General features: G+C 46.0%; 1 protein-coding gene across 1 annotated transcript in view; it reads left to right on the forward strand.

Annotated features, from left to right (window-relative positions):
- The window catches only part of LOC144108837 (uncharacterized), a 52,598-nt gene that overhangs the window by 19,568 nt on the left and 16,385 nt on the right, over nucleotides 1-16,645 (forward strand). Inside the window, exons 9-14 of the mRNA XM_077642027.1 lie at nucleotides 1,215-1,338; nucleotides 2,566-2,732; nucleotides 10,246-10,353; nucleotides 12,327-12,419; nucleotides 12,668-12,800; nucleotides 14,677-14,792. Of these exons, the coding sequence (XP_077498153.1) occupies nucleotides 1,215-1,338; nucleotides 2,566-2,732; nucleotides 10,246-10,353; nucleotides 12,327-12,419; nucleotides 12,668-12,800; nucleotides 14,677-14,792 (741 nt within the window). The remainder of the gene's footprint in view (nucleotides 1-1,214; nucleotides 1,339-2,565; nucleotides 2,733-10,245; nucleotides 10,354-12,326; nucleotides 12,420-12,667; nucleotides 12,801-14,676; nucleotides 14,793-16,645) is intronic.

Genomic DNA, 16,645 nt, shown 5'->3' on the forward strand with positions numbered 1-16,645 from the left:
AGAGAAATCTCTCATTCTTTCAAAATTTCCCACAACAAAAAGAGGAAATGTTGCCGATCGCCCGCGGAGGAAATGCCGGGAAGTGAAAGCTTCGTACTCAGCTTGGATAGTAATTCGCTTTAAAAGCGCATTCAGTCATATATGATAAAAGTGCAGGTCTGGTATTAGACAGATATGCAAATTAGCAAAGCATTTCTCAGAATTATACCTCGCAAAAAGCTATTGATCATATATAATAATATTAATAATAATAATAATAATAATTGGTTTTGGGGGGAAAGGAAATGGCGCAGTATCTGTCTCATATATCGTTGGACACCTGAACCGCGCCGTAAGGGAAGGGATAAAGGAGAGAGTGAAAGAAGATAGGAATAAATAGGTGCCGTAGTGCAGGGCTCCGGAATAATTTCGACCACCTGGGGATCTTTAACGTGCACTGACATCGCACAGCACACGGGTGCTTAGCGTTTTTCCTCCATAAAAACGCAGCCGCCGCGGTCGGATTCGAACCCGGGAACACCGGATCAGTAGCCGAGCATACTAAGTCAAGAAGTGAAATACACACTGTTCAAGGAATTTAATCTGCTCGCAGTGAATCGCATGGTGGGTCATCAATGATTCGGCAGCAGAATCCACGTTTTCAGCAGAACTCTAGCCAAGTCAAGTACGAAGTCTACACTCCTGTAGCGCATCAAGCACTCTTTAAGCAACACGCGTAGACGTTGGCACCTTTTATCCCTCTAGATAATTTCGAAACTTTACAGGATTTTAGTCATCCATTCAACATTTTAGTCGTTCAGTCATTTTAGTCATCGCACACAAAATACACCTGCCGTGAATGCCGCCCACGCTTCAGGAGCGACGCGAAACTCTAGCCACGTATCAGGAAGCTCACAAAACCAAAGGTATAGTCGCAGCACCCGAAACACACACGTAAAAAAAAAACTGGTTTCTCCGAGAAATTTGTTGAGCGCAATAATTGCGACTTTACTAATCGTAATCACCTCGCGGAAGCTGCAAGCGCATGATTTGACAAAGAAATAATCTAGTAACCACATTACGTTTATGTTTTTAAGCGCTTCTCTTTTTTTATTCTTCACTGCTTAAGCTAGGAAGAGGTGACGTTAGCGATTCGATATGTTGCTGTGCAAACCCATTGTGGTAGCACAAGTTACAGTTCTTCCTATTAAGCATAGACGAAATTTTCCTTGCAGTTCATTCGCGACCTTTCCAGCAACCACTTGAGCGCTATATTTGAACCATGGGCGACCAGTGACCGCAACGCCAAAAAGATGGTGTTTGGAGGCACTTACCAGGAGATCTACGACTATGAGAACGGTAAGGTTGTGCAGATCCAAAAGGTAACCATACGTAACCATTAAAGAAAAAAAAGTTGCCGACACCGTCTGGAAGACGGTGGAGTAACGAAAGTTAGCTGTTTGGTTTACTAGAATTTATATGAATGAGATTAATCTTGGATAAATAAGTGACGTCACCAATCAACCACCTTTTGGATGTATCAGTGACGTCACCAATCAATGACCAATTCGATATACTAATGACGTCATCAATCAATCACAAATTGAGTTGCTATCTCGATTTACTATGGGGGCTGCCATCTTGAATTCCTCGGACTTTGCAAATTTCACGCCAAAGGGAGGTGGTAGCAGACCCCAAAAAATCGAGAAACGTGATGAGTAAGAGCTAACGCTCTTAAAATCACGATGCCAGTAGTGGCATGGTAACTATTTGAACAATGTTCGCATCGCAGTTTCGTGCTCTCGCATTATCTTTTCTTTTTTTCTGCTAGCAATCACGGAAAAATGTTTGTACAGGAAATGGGATATAGTGTCTTCTACTACTGGCTGGAAATGGGATATACTGGCTTCTAATGTGGATTTTGGCTTTCATTTATCAAGGAATCACGTAACATCATATGCCAGTAGTGGACTGTCTGCTATATGCTCCTCTAGAGAGCATGAGTAACTTTAGCCGCAACCACCATCAATCAGCGCTTTCGTCTGCGTTGTCCTCCTTCTACTTGTCCGTTGTCTTTTTGCGTTGGTTCATCAAAGGTTAAAAAATCACTCGGTGCTACGAGGGTCCTGCATCCTGTCTTACTTGAACAACTTTTACACCTATATTGCAATGAAATAAGCAGCCGAAATCTTTTCTCTCCGCCCTGGCTCTAGTAATAACCGAAAATTGTGCGCTTTGTGACATAGGACATAGCATTCTCGCTACTTTTGAAGTCGAAATTTTTCAATGTTCAGGACCGAGTTAACGCATCAGTAGTTTGAATGTGCCGAATTTCTCACTCTTCCTTTGCTTGGCACGCTTAAGTTTGGCGCCAGCAGGTAAGCAAAACCTTTAACCAGATGACGGAATCGAGGTTGTTCAATGTTGATTGTACTAGCTTATAGCCGGAAACACGAGAGCATAAACGAGGAGTACGCGCTCCGTAGGTATGAGGAGAGGACTGTAAACCTAACCCTATGGTGCTTTATGTCTTTGAAAATAGTTGTTTATGCTTCGAGCTCTCATCACTTCCTTTCCGCCAACCAGGCATCTACTTCAAAATCAACAAGACTGGACACCGTGAGAGCTGCACCATGAACACCCTGGACGGATACAAGCTCGAAATGGAGCTACCTGGATTCGGAAAACTGGGCATGGTGCCAGTCATATTCGTTGAAGAGAAGGATCTTATGCAGGCCAGCTACCTCGGCATCGTGAGTTCGCGGCCTCATTTCCTGTCGCCCGTCATAACTTCCTAAGCAAAACGTGGCGCTGTATGCGATGTTTAACGTCGTAAAGCTGCAAATTGGGTCCCATGAGAGGCGCGGTAGCCTTGTCGAAAAATGCAACAAAACATTCTCTGTCGTCAGAACGATTTTTGTAGTATTTCTGGTCACGAACTTGTAGTAACAACATAAATTTTCTGTAGTATCATGCTGTCTTTTGCATCGACCGATCTGTGAAAAAAAAAACTATTAGCCTATTTACTACAGAAGATCTGTCGTTACGACCAGGCGACAAAATAGTTTTTCACATTTTGGACACGATTCAGTTGGTTTTTTCTTTCGACTCGGAGGGGAGGGCATTGGAATAATTTCAACGTATCCCTCACGTAGCACATCACATGGGCGTCTTTTCAGTTTCGCCTGCATCGGAATGAGGCTGTCGTGTCTTTGAACTCGGCGGCTGAACGCCATAGCCAGTGAGTCACAACACCGGCTTGTATTCACTATCTTGTGCCGAAGTACTGGTAATGTTACCGCATTACGTGCGATTCTAATTGTGCGCTTTGTCATATCTAAGCAATAAATAAATATCAAAGTTGGAGGAGCGTTCCAGTCATACGAGGCCAATTACAGTGTGAGCTGTAAAGTGGGTCATAGGGGTCATGTATGTAAAAAGGAATCATGATGATTAGCAATACGCCCTATGTCCATGTCTTTGGCAGTTAACTAACCCGCCGCAGTAATTTAGTGGCTATTGCACTGACGTGGAATTTTCCTGCTGTGCCTAAGGACATGGGATCGAATCCCGACCATCACACTCCGAGAGAGGCGATGTCAGGGTACGTTAAATAAACTCACGTGGTCAAAGATAACCTTGGGCACGGACAACGGCGTCTGTGATAGTCAATGTGCCTCTTTGGGAAGTTAAACCCCACATCCATTATAGCATGGCATTAGCAGCTAACAGTGTAAAATAAAACACAAAAAATAAACGTTATTCAAGCACAGGCAACTTAGTTGAAACATTCGGCGAATATCTGCATGCTGCAATTAGGCCGTATCCTTGTTTAGCCACTAATCTTGGAGCCTAGGGAAGAAGACGGCGATTAGTGGGCCGGCGGTCTGACACCGGTCCGTAATTTTCGGCTTTATTTTCTCACTTCAGAGGTTTTCCAGTCTTTTTGGCGTGTGTCCTCAACGTGCGACGACCTGGGGGTCCCTGGCCGCCGGCAAAAGCACGTCAAGCGACCTCCTCAGCGCTGTGCGCCGTATCAACGCCGACACGGAACATCACCGCCAGCTGAACTCCATGCTGCACTGATGGCAGCAGCGCCAGCGGCGGGTCCAGCGGCCCCTGTAGTTGCGGCTACAGACCAGGCCCCGCCAAACAAGAGACTGCGCGACGACCAAGCCAGCAACGAGCCTCTGACCGACCATCCAGAGGACATGGACCAAGCATCATTTACAGTTGTATCGTACAAGAAAAAGAGAGCTACCGGTGTTCCTGTAGTTTTCAGGCCCACTGAGGAAGGAGGAAGCCTATGGAAAGCCAACCCCAACATTGTGGCTTCGGCGGTTGTAGCATCGGCTCTAGAAAAAGTCCTCAGCCATCGCATTCACAAGGATGGGAGCCTGATGGTTACAGTATCGACGCTGCCCGCCGCCAACCGTCTGCTCACGGTAACTAAGCTGGCTGGAGTGGCTGTAGAGGCCAGAGTCCCATACTCTTACATGGCAAGCTATGGCAAAATACAAGATGTACCTGTCACCTACACAGACGAAGATCTGCAGGAATATCTACGCGACCAAGGTGTCCTCTCAGCAAGGAGGCTAATCGCCTACACTCCTGAGGATGGTGGAAAGATAAATGCGGTACGCCGTCACACAGTTATATTGGAATTCGCAAAAGATGCGCCGCTACCAAAACGAGTAACGCTGGGGTTCTGTAGTTACCCTGTAACTGAATACGTCGGAGCAGCAACTCAGTGCTATAAATGTCAGAGGCATGGCCACATATCAAGACACTGTAAACGGCCCCGTGCGCTGCAAAGTGTGTGCTGGCCCCCACTCTCACAAAGAATGCACTTCTAGAGCGCACCCTAAATGCGCTAACTGCGGTGGCCCACACCCTGCTTCCTATGGAGGGTGTTATAAAAAGTAATCAGCCACAGTTGCTCGCACGGCAGAGCAAACACAAGGGAAACCCCCTAAGCGCCATGAACCACCACCTAACCCCGACGTGGTTTTCACGACTACGGCAGCTCTTTCCGAGAATCAGTCAACACAGCGTAGCAGAGCAGCTGACAAGACCTACGCAGATGCGGTAAAAAAGAAGCGTTGGAAATCCGTTGGTTCTTTTCCTTCATCAAAGCTACTGCAACGCACTACACAAGACCCGACAAACAGCGTCGCTTGCTCTGACCCTAGGGCGCCACAACATGACAAGAAGATCAGCGGCAGGCAGCAAACCGGAAGCTCTGAACAAGATGTCACATGCCTACTGATTCCGATGCTGTTTGCAGCCATCAAGGCTCTTATCCGTGCAAACCCCTCGTCAGGAAGACTCCCAGAAGTAGAAGCTGTCCTTGCAATGGAGCCGTTGGTGTCGGTCTCCTACGCTCCGCAGGGGCGTAATACCACACTTCAGTAATCATGGCTTCCACAGCGAGAACTTCACCGCAGCTGACAATCCACAACATCTTTCGTACATGCACCATTTTCCAGTGGAACGCTCGCGGGCTACGCTCTAAACTCTCAGATTTCCGACAGCTCGTGCGAGCGTACCGCTTCCCCTTCATAGTTATCTGTGAATCACGCGACGAGGAAACTTTCCGACTCAATGGATACTATTTCCATCATTCACAACGACCAGATAACGTCAGCAGATTGCTGATAGGCTTTCGCAAGGATATCCCGGCCTCACCGGTTGATGTCCCGCCTCACAGCGACAATGAATACGTATGCGCTGTCACAGTTATTGCCGGACAACAGTACACTCTGATTGGAATATATCTTGAGCCAGGCACGCCATTTGATGCTTTGAGACTTGAAGACTTGATAGCAAGGACGCTTTCTCCGCATATTATTTGCGGAGACTTCAATGCTCATAATGAAATTTGGGGCAGCTCACATACATGTGCCCGAGGTGCCAAGCTTGCAAAACTTCTCTCCAAGCATTCAGTTCAGCCATTAAATGACGGCAGCATCACCTACCTCCGAGGCCCGACGACTACCAGCAGCATCGACGTGACATTTGTCACAAGTTCATTCGCCCACAACTTTGGCTGGTGCACTGATTTGGAGACACGTGGAAACGACCATTGCCCAATCCTCATATCGGCTTTCCATGCGCAGAGGAACCCAAAGAAATTCCTTATAAAATCTACAGACTGGGACGCATACAAGGACGCTGTAAGCAGAGGAGTTACTGCGGCAACTCGCAATGAGGAATTAGCATCGACAATTGCGTATTGCCTGAGGGCGAGTACACAACTTACAGCTAAAAATGATAACCTACCTTCAAATGATGACACATTCCAAAGGCTTTGCGCTATACGCAGGCGAGCTGAAAGAAAAGCTCTGCGCACAAAAAGCCTCGATGACCTAAGTGCATGCCGACGGGCACAACGTCACATTCGACGCTACATGGATAAACTCAGTCGGCAAAAGTGGCGTGACTTTTGTTCTACGCTGGATGTGCGTAAACCAGTAACCAATATTTGGCGGATAGTAAGAGGTATGCGCACGCCACTTCAACAACTCCACCCCTTCGCTGCACTCTCCCTTCACGAACAAAAATATATAAAAGAAGTCTCAGAAGAATACTGCAAACTGCTGTCGGCAGGGTCAGGGCATTCGACACTCTCCGCAGATGGTCAAACAGGCATCCCAAAGGCGGCAGTGTCAGCGTTAGACCTGCCTTTCACAATGGAAGAACTATCCACAGCTATCGCGGAGACAAACAGGCACACGTCTCCAGGTCATGATGAGGTGACCTATGACGCCATTGCAAAGCTACCCCACACCTCCCGTCTTCGACTCCTGGAGTATTACAATTCTTCTTGGATGGCTGGTGAGGTCCCCACGGAATGGAAGCTGGCGAAAATCGTGCCCGTTTTGAAACCCTGTAAGCAGCCAACAAGCTACGCATCATTCCGGCCCATTGCCCTACTGAGCTGCGTAGGTAAGCTCATGGAGCGCATGATCTGCAAGCGCATAACTTGGTTCCTAGAAAGCCGAAATGAGTTCCCCCAAGAAATGAACGGGTTCCGTCAAAACAGGTCTGCGACTGACAACATCATCGCCCTCGTCTCATCAATTGAGGAGTACCTTCATGCTGGGTACATCCCAACAGCCGTTTTCCTAGGCATCAAGGCCGCTTTTGACTCCGTCTTTCACCATGCAATTCTCGCAGCCTTTGGCAGTCTTGGCCTTGGAGGAAGGCTATACAAGTGGATTGGGCATTATTTAAAAGAACGACAAATTTTTATTACCACTCCAAACGGTCCAACACGCTTTCACGCAGTGGAGAGGGGCGTACCACAGGGAGCGGTGCTCAGCCCTCTCCTGTTCAACATTGTACTTATTCACATAAGAAGACACCTTCCGCGAGGGGTCCGCATAACAATTTATGCTGATGATATCTGCATCTGGACCGCGTCACGTTCGCGCTATATTACCCAGCAACGTCTTCAGAGAGCACTATTGCACATTTCGATGTACCTGGCTTCCAGAGGTCTTCGTCTCTCGCCAGAAAAGAGTGTTGCAATGGCGTTTACAAGAAAAATGATGACCCGATATCCGCTGCTCCTAGGCGGACGATCGCTGCCATATGTACGATCTCAGTGATTCCTGGGTGTTGTAATCGACTATAATCTATCATGGCCACCTCAGATCAAAAAACTCCGTGCGAGGATTACTGCAGCATCGCAAGTGTTCAGGTTCATGGCGGGAACAAGGTGGGGTAGCAACTGCCGATCAATGCTTCTGCTTGAAAAAGTCTACATTGAAGGAACCTTGCGCTACTGTCTACCAATGCTTCAAAGATTATCTACATCAAGCAATAAGACTCTCAATGCCGCACGGAACAACTGCCTGCGAATATGTCTTCGCCTCCCAAAGGGTTCCTCTGCATCAGGAACAGTAGCGGAGGTAGGATGTCTCCCACTAGAGGTAATTGCCGCCCAGGAAACTATGCGTACCCATCTCCGCCATGTCCTGCAAGGGAAGAAGCACTTCCTACACCGTGTCCACCTAACTCACAGCAACTCTAGCTTTGGCCAGGCAGTGCAGCTCCTGCCCCTTCCTACTATTAATCAGCCTCAGAAACTACTACCTCTGGCCTTTCCTCCATGGAAACTCTCTCCTCTAAAGGTGAAGAAGTCTGTTCCAGGTGTGAATGCAAAGAGCCGCATGCCACAGGCAGCACTTCTGCAAGCTACTCTCGCCTACTTAATCGAAGAATATACGCAGCACACCCATATCTTCACCGATGGTTCAACTACTAAAGAAACTTCTTCTTGTGGCCTTTATGTGCCCTCAACAGGCCATGCCCTTTCTTACCGGCTGCAGCGGAGGACCTCCTCTACAACAGCTGATCACGGCATTAAGGAAGCTGTTTCTTACATCCTGCGCCGAACCGCCGGCCGTTGGGTTATCTTCACCGATTCAAAAGCATCTCTGCAGATCCTGGCCAACCTGCTGAAGAAAACGAATCACCAGCCAGTTTCCCTGGACATTGGGTATATCCATCATTTAGCTATTGCCGCAGGCCACTGCATAACATTTCAGTGGGTACCTGCTCACTGTGGCATTATGGCTAATGAAAAAGCAGATGAAGCGGCCCGTAAGGGCCATAAACATCAGCGATACATTCGAAGTTTTCTCACGAAATCTGATGCGTCCCAAATGGCTAAAAGTTTTGCGTACGAAGAAACGTATTGGCTTTGGAGTTTGCCGACACATCAGTACCAATTTCTTCACTCAATCGACCCACATCTTAGATCAAGACTCTCACCCAGAATTCCTCGACAACTCGAAACACTTTATCACCGACTTCGTCTGAATGCTGCATATACAAATGGCCTGCGATACCGTTTTGGACAAATGAACAGTCCGCATTGTGACAACTGTGCTTCGATAGAAACTGTGGAACATATCCTGCTAGAGTGCCCTGCGTATGCTAACGAGCGTGCGTACTATGAACATTGCATGCAGAAGCTCTGCCCAGTGCCCCTAACAATGGACAAAGTTTTAGGCCCCTTAGCCTGCTTCAGGCAACAGAGACTTGCAATGAACTTTCTTTTTACATATTTAAAAGACATTGGACATCTCGATAAGCTCTAAATTCACTTGCAGGTTACCTTCATGCATTCTTCTTGCAGTGAACTTCGTCAGCCCATTCGTCGGACTATGCACTCCATCATTCCATAGGTTACATCAATACTCGCCACTGCATCCTTAGTACCCATTTCATGGCTGCATTTTATCTTCGTTTTTTTTTCCACCTCTTCCACGCTGCTCTCCTTCAGTCTTTATCTCCCAAATTCCCCTCCCTACGCAGAGTAGCATGCCAGCGATATTGAAACGCCGGCTAAATTCTCTGTTTCTTCATTAAAGAGTCTCTCTCTCTCTCTCTCTCTCTCTCTCTCTCTCTCTCTCTCTCTCTCTCTCTCTCTCTCTCACTAATTTTGTATCCTCTTTCTAATTTTTGTCCGCACGACTGCGTCCCTCCATTTTCTCCCTTTTTTCTGCTCTTCTCTCTCTCTATCTCTCTACGACTCAGTGTGATTTCCTGTATTAAATTTCTCCCGCCATAAAATCATAGTGCAATTACGACTTTTCAACGCGAATGATCCAGGGTTAACTGGCTTGCAATCGCGAAGATATGGAGACATATTAGAGTTGTTATATTAGAGTAGATGCTCGAACCACTAGGCCGCCACAACTCTGGCCTAGTGGTTAGCGCATCCGGCTTGTTTGCTTGAGGGGCTGGGCTCGTACTTGAGGTGCTTGAGGCGCTCTGGGCCGGTCTTGACAGCAGGATAGCTTTGTCAGGTGGCGCCCTCATGCAGAGTGGCAAGCATCGGAACACAAGTGAGGGGAAGCTCCCACTTTTGCTCGCGACTGTGCATTGTCGCCTGTGGTTGCCCGGCGGTGGGCTTGCGTACGCCGACGCCAACGCCAACGATACAAAAGCGAGGAAAGAGCTAAGAATAGCTAAAGATGTACAAAAAACTGTCTGCAAGGCATGCAACCCCAAAAGAGGCGCAATGGCTGTAGCTATCCTTGCAACTTGCGTGATGTTTTCCTTTTTTATTGCTACTAACCATTAAACATGTCGCACACGTACATGTACTATCGTACAGTACGTCAGAACATGCGTAGGCTACAAGGCTTCTCGTTAAGGTCGTTGAACCTTAAAAAAAATGTTGACATCATTCTGACGCCGCATAATTACTTCCATTCAATTTTTTACAATTATTTTTTCTTCTTTTTCAAGCATTACGAGCGAGGCATGCCAACTCATGCTTTCGAGATCATCACGGATGGGCTTGGTGGAGGAACATCCAAGATAAAGAAAGCTGCCCTCACCTACTACTATCTCGGGGTAAGTCTGATGCATGGTCATCCGTACGTGACATCAAAGTCCACACAAAGTCGGGCAGAACCGAATGAAACATCAAAGGAGCGCATTGTTTCAACTAACTAGTGATAAACTGACCGGCATTATGCCTTCTCGTCAAATAAAAAAAATAAAGAATGATTCGCGAATGCGATTTCAAACGAAGAGCATTAGCTAAGTTGTTTTCGCCTATGCTCTTGACAAATTCGGATGCCAACGTGCACGTCACGAAACAACGATTCGTTTGGTACCACTCGCATTCCTCTGCGGCCACTGGTTCGCCCACCACCCGCCGCGTTGGCTCAGTGGTTAGCGCGCTCGGCTGCTGATCCGGTGTATCCGGGTGCCAACCCGACCACGGCGGCCGCGTTTCGATGGAGGCGAAACGCAAAAGGCGCCCGTGTGCTGTGCGATGCCAGTGCACGTTAAAAATCCCCAGGTGGTCGAAATTATTCCGGAGCCCTCCACTACGGCACCTATTTCTTCCTTTCATTCCCTCCTTTATCCCTTCCATCACGGCGTGGTTCAGGTGTCCAACGATATATGAGACAGATACTGCGCCATTTCATTTCCTTAAAAACCCATTTTTCATTTTTTTTCCCGACGAAGATAGCTCCCATTAAGGTTTCGAGGACCAAAGATCGCCCGTACGAATCCCTCACGCCACCAGTCTTCTACTCGACTAACAACTTTGTGCGCCGAAGAGTACGATTCGTTTGCCACCCCTCGGAACCCTCTGCGCGAAACGGTTGGGCCACAACTTTGCCAACGACTTTTGATGCATCCTGTGCCTGTGCTGTAGCAGGAAAAGGATGCTCAGGCCACAGTGGACGCCCTCTTCTATGTTGTATTATCATAACCCGTTCTACGTAATACCATTTTTTTTATTCATCCTCACGACACCTCAAACATCGTGATTGAAGTTTGGCGGTTTTGGCACCAAAAAATCACCATCCGAATGAATTTCGTCATAAGCTATGGCTTTCTTTTTTTTAAAGAAGTTTTCGCTATGCGTTACGCTTTGAACAGTTGCACCGCCTTGAAAAAAGGCAGCTATGAGCCCATCATTACGGCTTTTAATGCTTAGCCATCTCTCACAAAGATAAGAGAACCTGAAATGAATGAAAAATACATATTGAAAGGTTAAGCCGTTACATGACGCAGTTAATTGAGCGAGAACCTGTCAAAGAGATCTGAGAGAGATATAACATTTATTTCTCAAGCTTGGTATCTGTTCTGGCTATTTTCTGGTTTTCGCATTAGATTAACGATGTGTATGTCGGTCCTGATGCCTCCCTCATTCGCCTTTGCAGATATATAGAGGCCGATGCTAGTGTCGACCGCGAAGCCGAACGGCTGGATTTTGCCGCTGCCGACACCTCCTTATCGCCTTCTTTTTATTATTCCTCTTCACTTTCATCTTCTTCGCTAGATCAAATTAATGACGTATATCCTAAATAATGTATCTTAAACAGCCTCTCGTTACGAAGCTCTCATTTGAACGAAATTGTATGGAAGCGATTTTTTTTTTTAGAAATGATGAGTGCTATGGATGGTGGTTATAAAAAGAGCGCACCTTTGAAGGAAGGCAACTGAAAAATTTTCAACATCCAGAAGAAGTTCCTAACACGGCGCCTGACGATACTGTTAATGCTCAGTAACTACGCTAACATAAAAGCTTCACGGATTAAACATATGGCGTCTCTTACCAAACGCTACAACTAGTCAGTAGCAGCGTTTGAAATGCAAATTTACGCCAGTCAGGAAGTTTGCCAGCTCACAAAAAGAAAGCCATGACTCTTTAGTTATATATTGGTAATAGTTATTCAGTGTCTTGGCCGCTGCGAGTTATTCTTTCGTTTTCCAATTGCTTCAGTACACCAAGCATTTTTTCCCCCTTTGGTGTGCAAAAGTGACTGTTTATTTCTCTCTGCTGTCTCCCACGTCTCTGTTTGCAGGATGATATGATCTGGGACGAAGACCTGACGAGAAAGAACATTCCGATAAAAATTAGTGCCCGCACATTTACGGCAGACAAGGATGGCTTGAAGGTGTGAACTTTCCTCCTCGTGTGTTTGCTTTCCTTTTGTTTGCTTCTTACTGAAGACACTCTTCTTTGGAAATCGCAATGTGAAGTCGGTATTCTAGAGAAGGCGATCGCCACAATTTTGTGTCCATTAGTTTTTTTATTCTCACAGTGCCGGGAATTACGAACCACATATTGCTTTCTGTTATCCCAAAGGAGGCTTCGTTGCGACGGTAAATGCATCAGCCCTCTCTCTGTGTCTCTCCCCTTAAGCCATACTTCGACATCACGCTCAACATTCACGACCTGACGACGGTCATGGAAAGAATGAACGAGGAGATGAGCGTGCTCTCCTGCTACGACGAGAACGAGCAGTCCTTCACCTGGTTTCAGGTTGGCTTCCCAGGTGAGAAAACAGCCGCGCCCAACATTCGTGGACAATAATAATAATAATAATAATAATAATAATAATAATAATAATAATAATAATAATAATAATAATAATAATAATAATAATAATAATAATTGGTTTTGGGGGGAAAGGAAATGGCGCAGTATCTGTCTCATATCGTTGGACACCTGAACCGCGCCGCAAGGGAAGGGATAAAAGAGGGAGTGAAAGAAGAAAGGAAGACGTGCCGTAGTGGAGGGCTCCGGAATAATTTCGACCACCTGGGGATCTTTAACGTGCACTGACATCGCACAGCACACGGGCGCCTTAGCGTTTTTCCTCCATAAAAACGCAGCCGCCGCGGTCGGGTTCGAGCCCGGGAACTCCGGATCAGTAGTCGAGCGCCCTAACCACTGAGCCACCGCGGCGGGGCATTCGTGGACAAAAATTTTGAAAATTGAAAAACTGTAAGATACTGGTATGCAAATACTGAAGGTAATGCTCTATTATTACGATGTGCAGAAAAATCATTCTTTTACAACGTTTTCATTGCTCGCATCGAGCAGTTGAGACTGCCACAGAAAACCAATGGGGAACGCTTTCGGCAACAGCAAAAATCGTTAATAGCAAAAAAAATGGAAGCCCGCCGACGGGAGATCTGTGGATATTTATTTTATTTTATTTATTTATTATTTATTGAACCCTCAAGGCCAGAGGCATTAAAGAGGGGAGTGGGTATTAAAAAAAACAAATACATAGACAAGAAAATGAGTATTCCAGGAATTTTCCGCTATCTATACGATGTTAGCTATTCGGTCGATAGTTATAGTGAAATCTTGCAATATATAAAGAGAAATAACTCATAAACCATAAACCATAAATAAAATAACTCATAAACTATTTCCCGCTCAAAAAGGATTTTGTCCAGAAGTCTTGGGTATGTTCGAGTTGCTGGTTATAGCGTCAGTACAGCGATCATAATCTTGTGCGTTCTGCGACCTTATGATACAAAGCATCGGCTTTGACCTCCCTGCACCAGCGCTTACATTTCCAGGCACCGTATACTATGAGCGCCGCAATACAAGTAGGAGAACAGATAAAAGTCACGAATAAGGAGCTCTGTGTAGAAATGTGAATAGAGTCGCTGTGCTAATCATGCTGCGCATGCGCTAATCTTCTACGCATTGCTGTCACTGTCAGACGTCGCTCTGAAGGTCTCTATTTCAGGTATAGGACTAACCTGTTTTTTGGCATAGCCCTTACACTTGCCTTTCTTTTGCATCACCACATTATAGACCGAGATAAAGCAGTATTTAAAAGAGTGGAGAAGTGAAATTCTTGGTCCGCGCATTTGTTCTGAAACGATGCGCATGATATTAGTAAACATGATCACCGCGCGTAATTCTTCAGCACTCAGTAAAAAAGTTGTAACTGATTTTTTCCTCTGGTTTGCTGTTTCAGTTTCAGTTACCAGACGATGGTTGCTACATCATAAGTGAAAATGATACCTCGTGAGGCTTGCAAAAACTGCAATACAACCGCTGCTTTGCCATTTTATTTCGTTCGAACTCTTACGCTAAACTGCTCCAGAAGCCAGAATAGCAGCAAGTCAACAAAGAGCTACTGTACTGTACTTTTAGTATGTCTCACGTGTTCTGTTAACCGCATGTGACGTCGCAAGCACCTTCCAACTCCTGAAACCGAAGCCAAGACTGCATGGAAGAACAAATTTAATTGCAAGTTGTGTACTGAGCGTAAGCGAATTTCTCGCGGTGATTCATGGATTTATGCTTACTAATGTCTTACAAATCATTCCAAACCAAATATACTCGGCGAAAATTTCGTTGCCTCTACCCCCTCAACTCTTCCGTCTTGTACTCTCTCTACGCAGTTGGCGGTAAAGATTTGCTTCAAGCAGCACAGGCTGTTAGTGCGGTGAAAGAAGCATTTCTACGAAAGCTCTATCAAGTCGGCCAGTTGACTCCGCCCAGGGTGCCGCGGGTTCTGGTAAGTACACCCTGCATCACCACTGCGTGGTACATTCATCCTTTCCTGCTCGACAACTAAGAATGCCACTCACTGGCCTTCCTTATTTAGCACTTAACGACGCATTGACAGCCGCAGCTTGAAGTGCTCGCCCCTCCCATATTTGAGCTTTACCATACGCTACACCGTATTGTATAGACGCTTTGGTCGAGAAGCTTTGTAATCTGATTGTGCTGTTTTGTTATGTACTGTATATATTTTATTTTTTCATGCTTTTTTGGTGCCATCTGTATGTCCTTGATACGGTGATTCTGCAACATTTTTCCTTTTGTTATTTAGTTGTTGTGTTACTTTTCTTCGTTCTGTGCATTCATGACCGATTTAATTTCAGCGTCTAGCGTTTGTTTCCTTAAGCTGCCATGCACTACCTGTGCATTTGTTTTCTAAACTGTTTTCCTCACACTACTGTTTAGTTTTTCTTTATTTTTATCACAGTTCTGTTACTGAATTAGAATTTTGTTTGTCTGCCTATACACTTTAATTTTATTCTAGCTTGCCATGGTATTTGTTACTCTGATTTATCCTGATAACACCATCTCTTATCCTGTAGGTAGTTATTACTCTGTTTTGCTTTCATGTTCCCCTCCCTATGTAATGCCCTGCTGGGCCTTTAGGGTACTTCAATAACTGAACAAATATAGGAATTAGTCAGCTGTGGGGAGTCAGCTGGAGTGTGATATATGCCTGAATCAAGATCAGTGCTGAGGATGATGATGATGATGATGATGATGGTGATGAATTGCGTCGCCATGGTTTCCTTCTTATCCTTCGTCAAAGGCGCAGACCTTCTGATCATTCGTCAAAGAGGCAGTCTCTGCTTCAGGAGCTTCTCCTTTCATTTGCGGCATTATTATGTCTCGACAACGGCCGCACTTATGGCGAGGCTCGGCGGCAGCCGATCGCTGTGCTTGCTGCCCTGTAGCCAAAACGCAAAGCTACCTCTGTTCGGAACTGCTTGCTTCTTATGCGGCCGCCCACGATTCAAATACCGCAGCAGCTGCGCTCAAAAATCGCATTGCCGTGAAGCGTAATCGTCGGGCAATATATTTATGAGGATACATCGATTCTACTCCTCTTTCTTCGTATGCGAAGGCTCTGTCTGAAATCTAAAACGCATTAATTGCTCAAATTATTACGCTTAAGTTAGGAATTTACTCGCCGCTCTATTAAAGCTTGTGACGTCTACACCTAAACCACCTCCGTGATCTCTGTTTTGATTTGAATGATGGTGTAGCCTAGCCTCTGCGATCCGCGTCCCACATTGCAGTTAAGTTACGCAATCGACCGGTGATGGCGACACCTGTGTTTCATCTTTTGGCTTTTTCTAGCTCCGTTTCCCGTGAGAGCAGCGTCTTTGTCATTCGAAGGCAGGGATCTGGCAATATAGGCCAACTTCAGTTAGTCTTAACTCTCTCTTTGGCGACTTACCAATATAGGAATGGGGCAGGGCGGAATTAGAATGAGACTGGAGAAAAGGCGAATGCAGGGAGAAGCATGGAAGAGGCAGAAACAGCACAGGAAGGAACGGACAAAGCTAATGAGTGTATTGATGTGGATGCGGCTAAGAACGCGGTCATGGAAGTGGTGAGGGAACCATAGCCATTCCGCAACCCCGTTATACCTACCCATCCTCCCAACCCGGCCGGTTTGGGTCACCTCTTGCCAGCTGGGGAATATTTAGGCACCAGATTTATTTTACGCTTCGTCAAGAATTGTAATAGTTCACTTTCTCCCCTTCTGCATCCATCCCTCTCTCTTATTTATGCACATAACCAAACAATTTAAATTGTTCATGTCGAGGTGAAAGCATAACA

The sequence above is a fragment of the Amblyomma americanum genome, chromosome 10 (genome assembly GCF_052857255.1).
Source record: "Amblyomma americanum isolate KBUSLIRL-KWMA chromosome 10, ASM5285725v1, whole genome shotgun sequence".
NCBI classification, from domain to species: domain Eukaryota; kingdom Metazoa; phylum Arthropoda; class Arachnida; order Ixodida; family Ixodidae; genus Amblyomma; species Amblyomma americanum.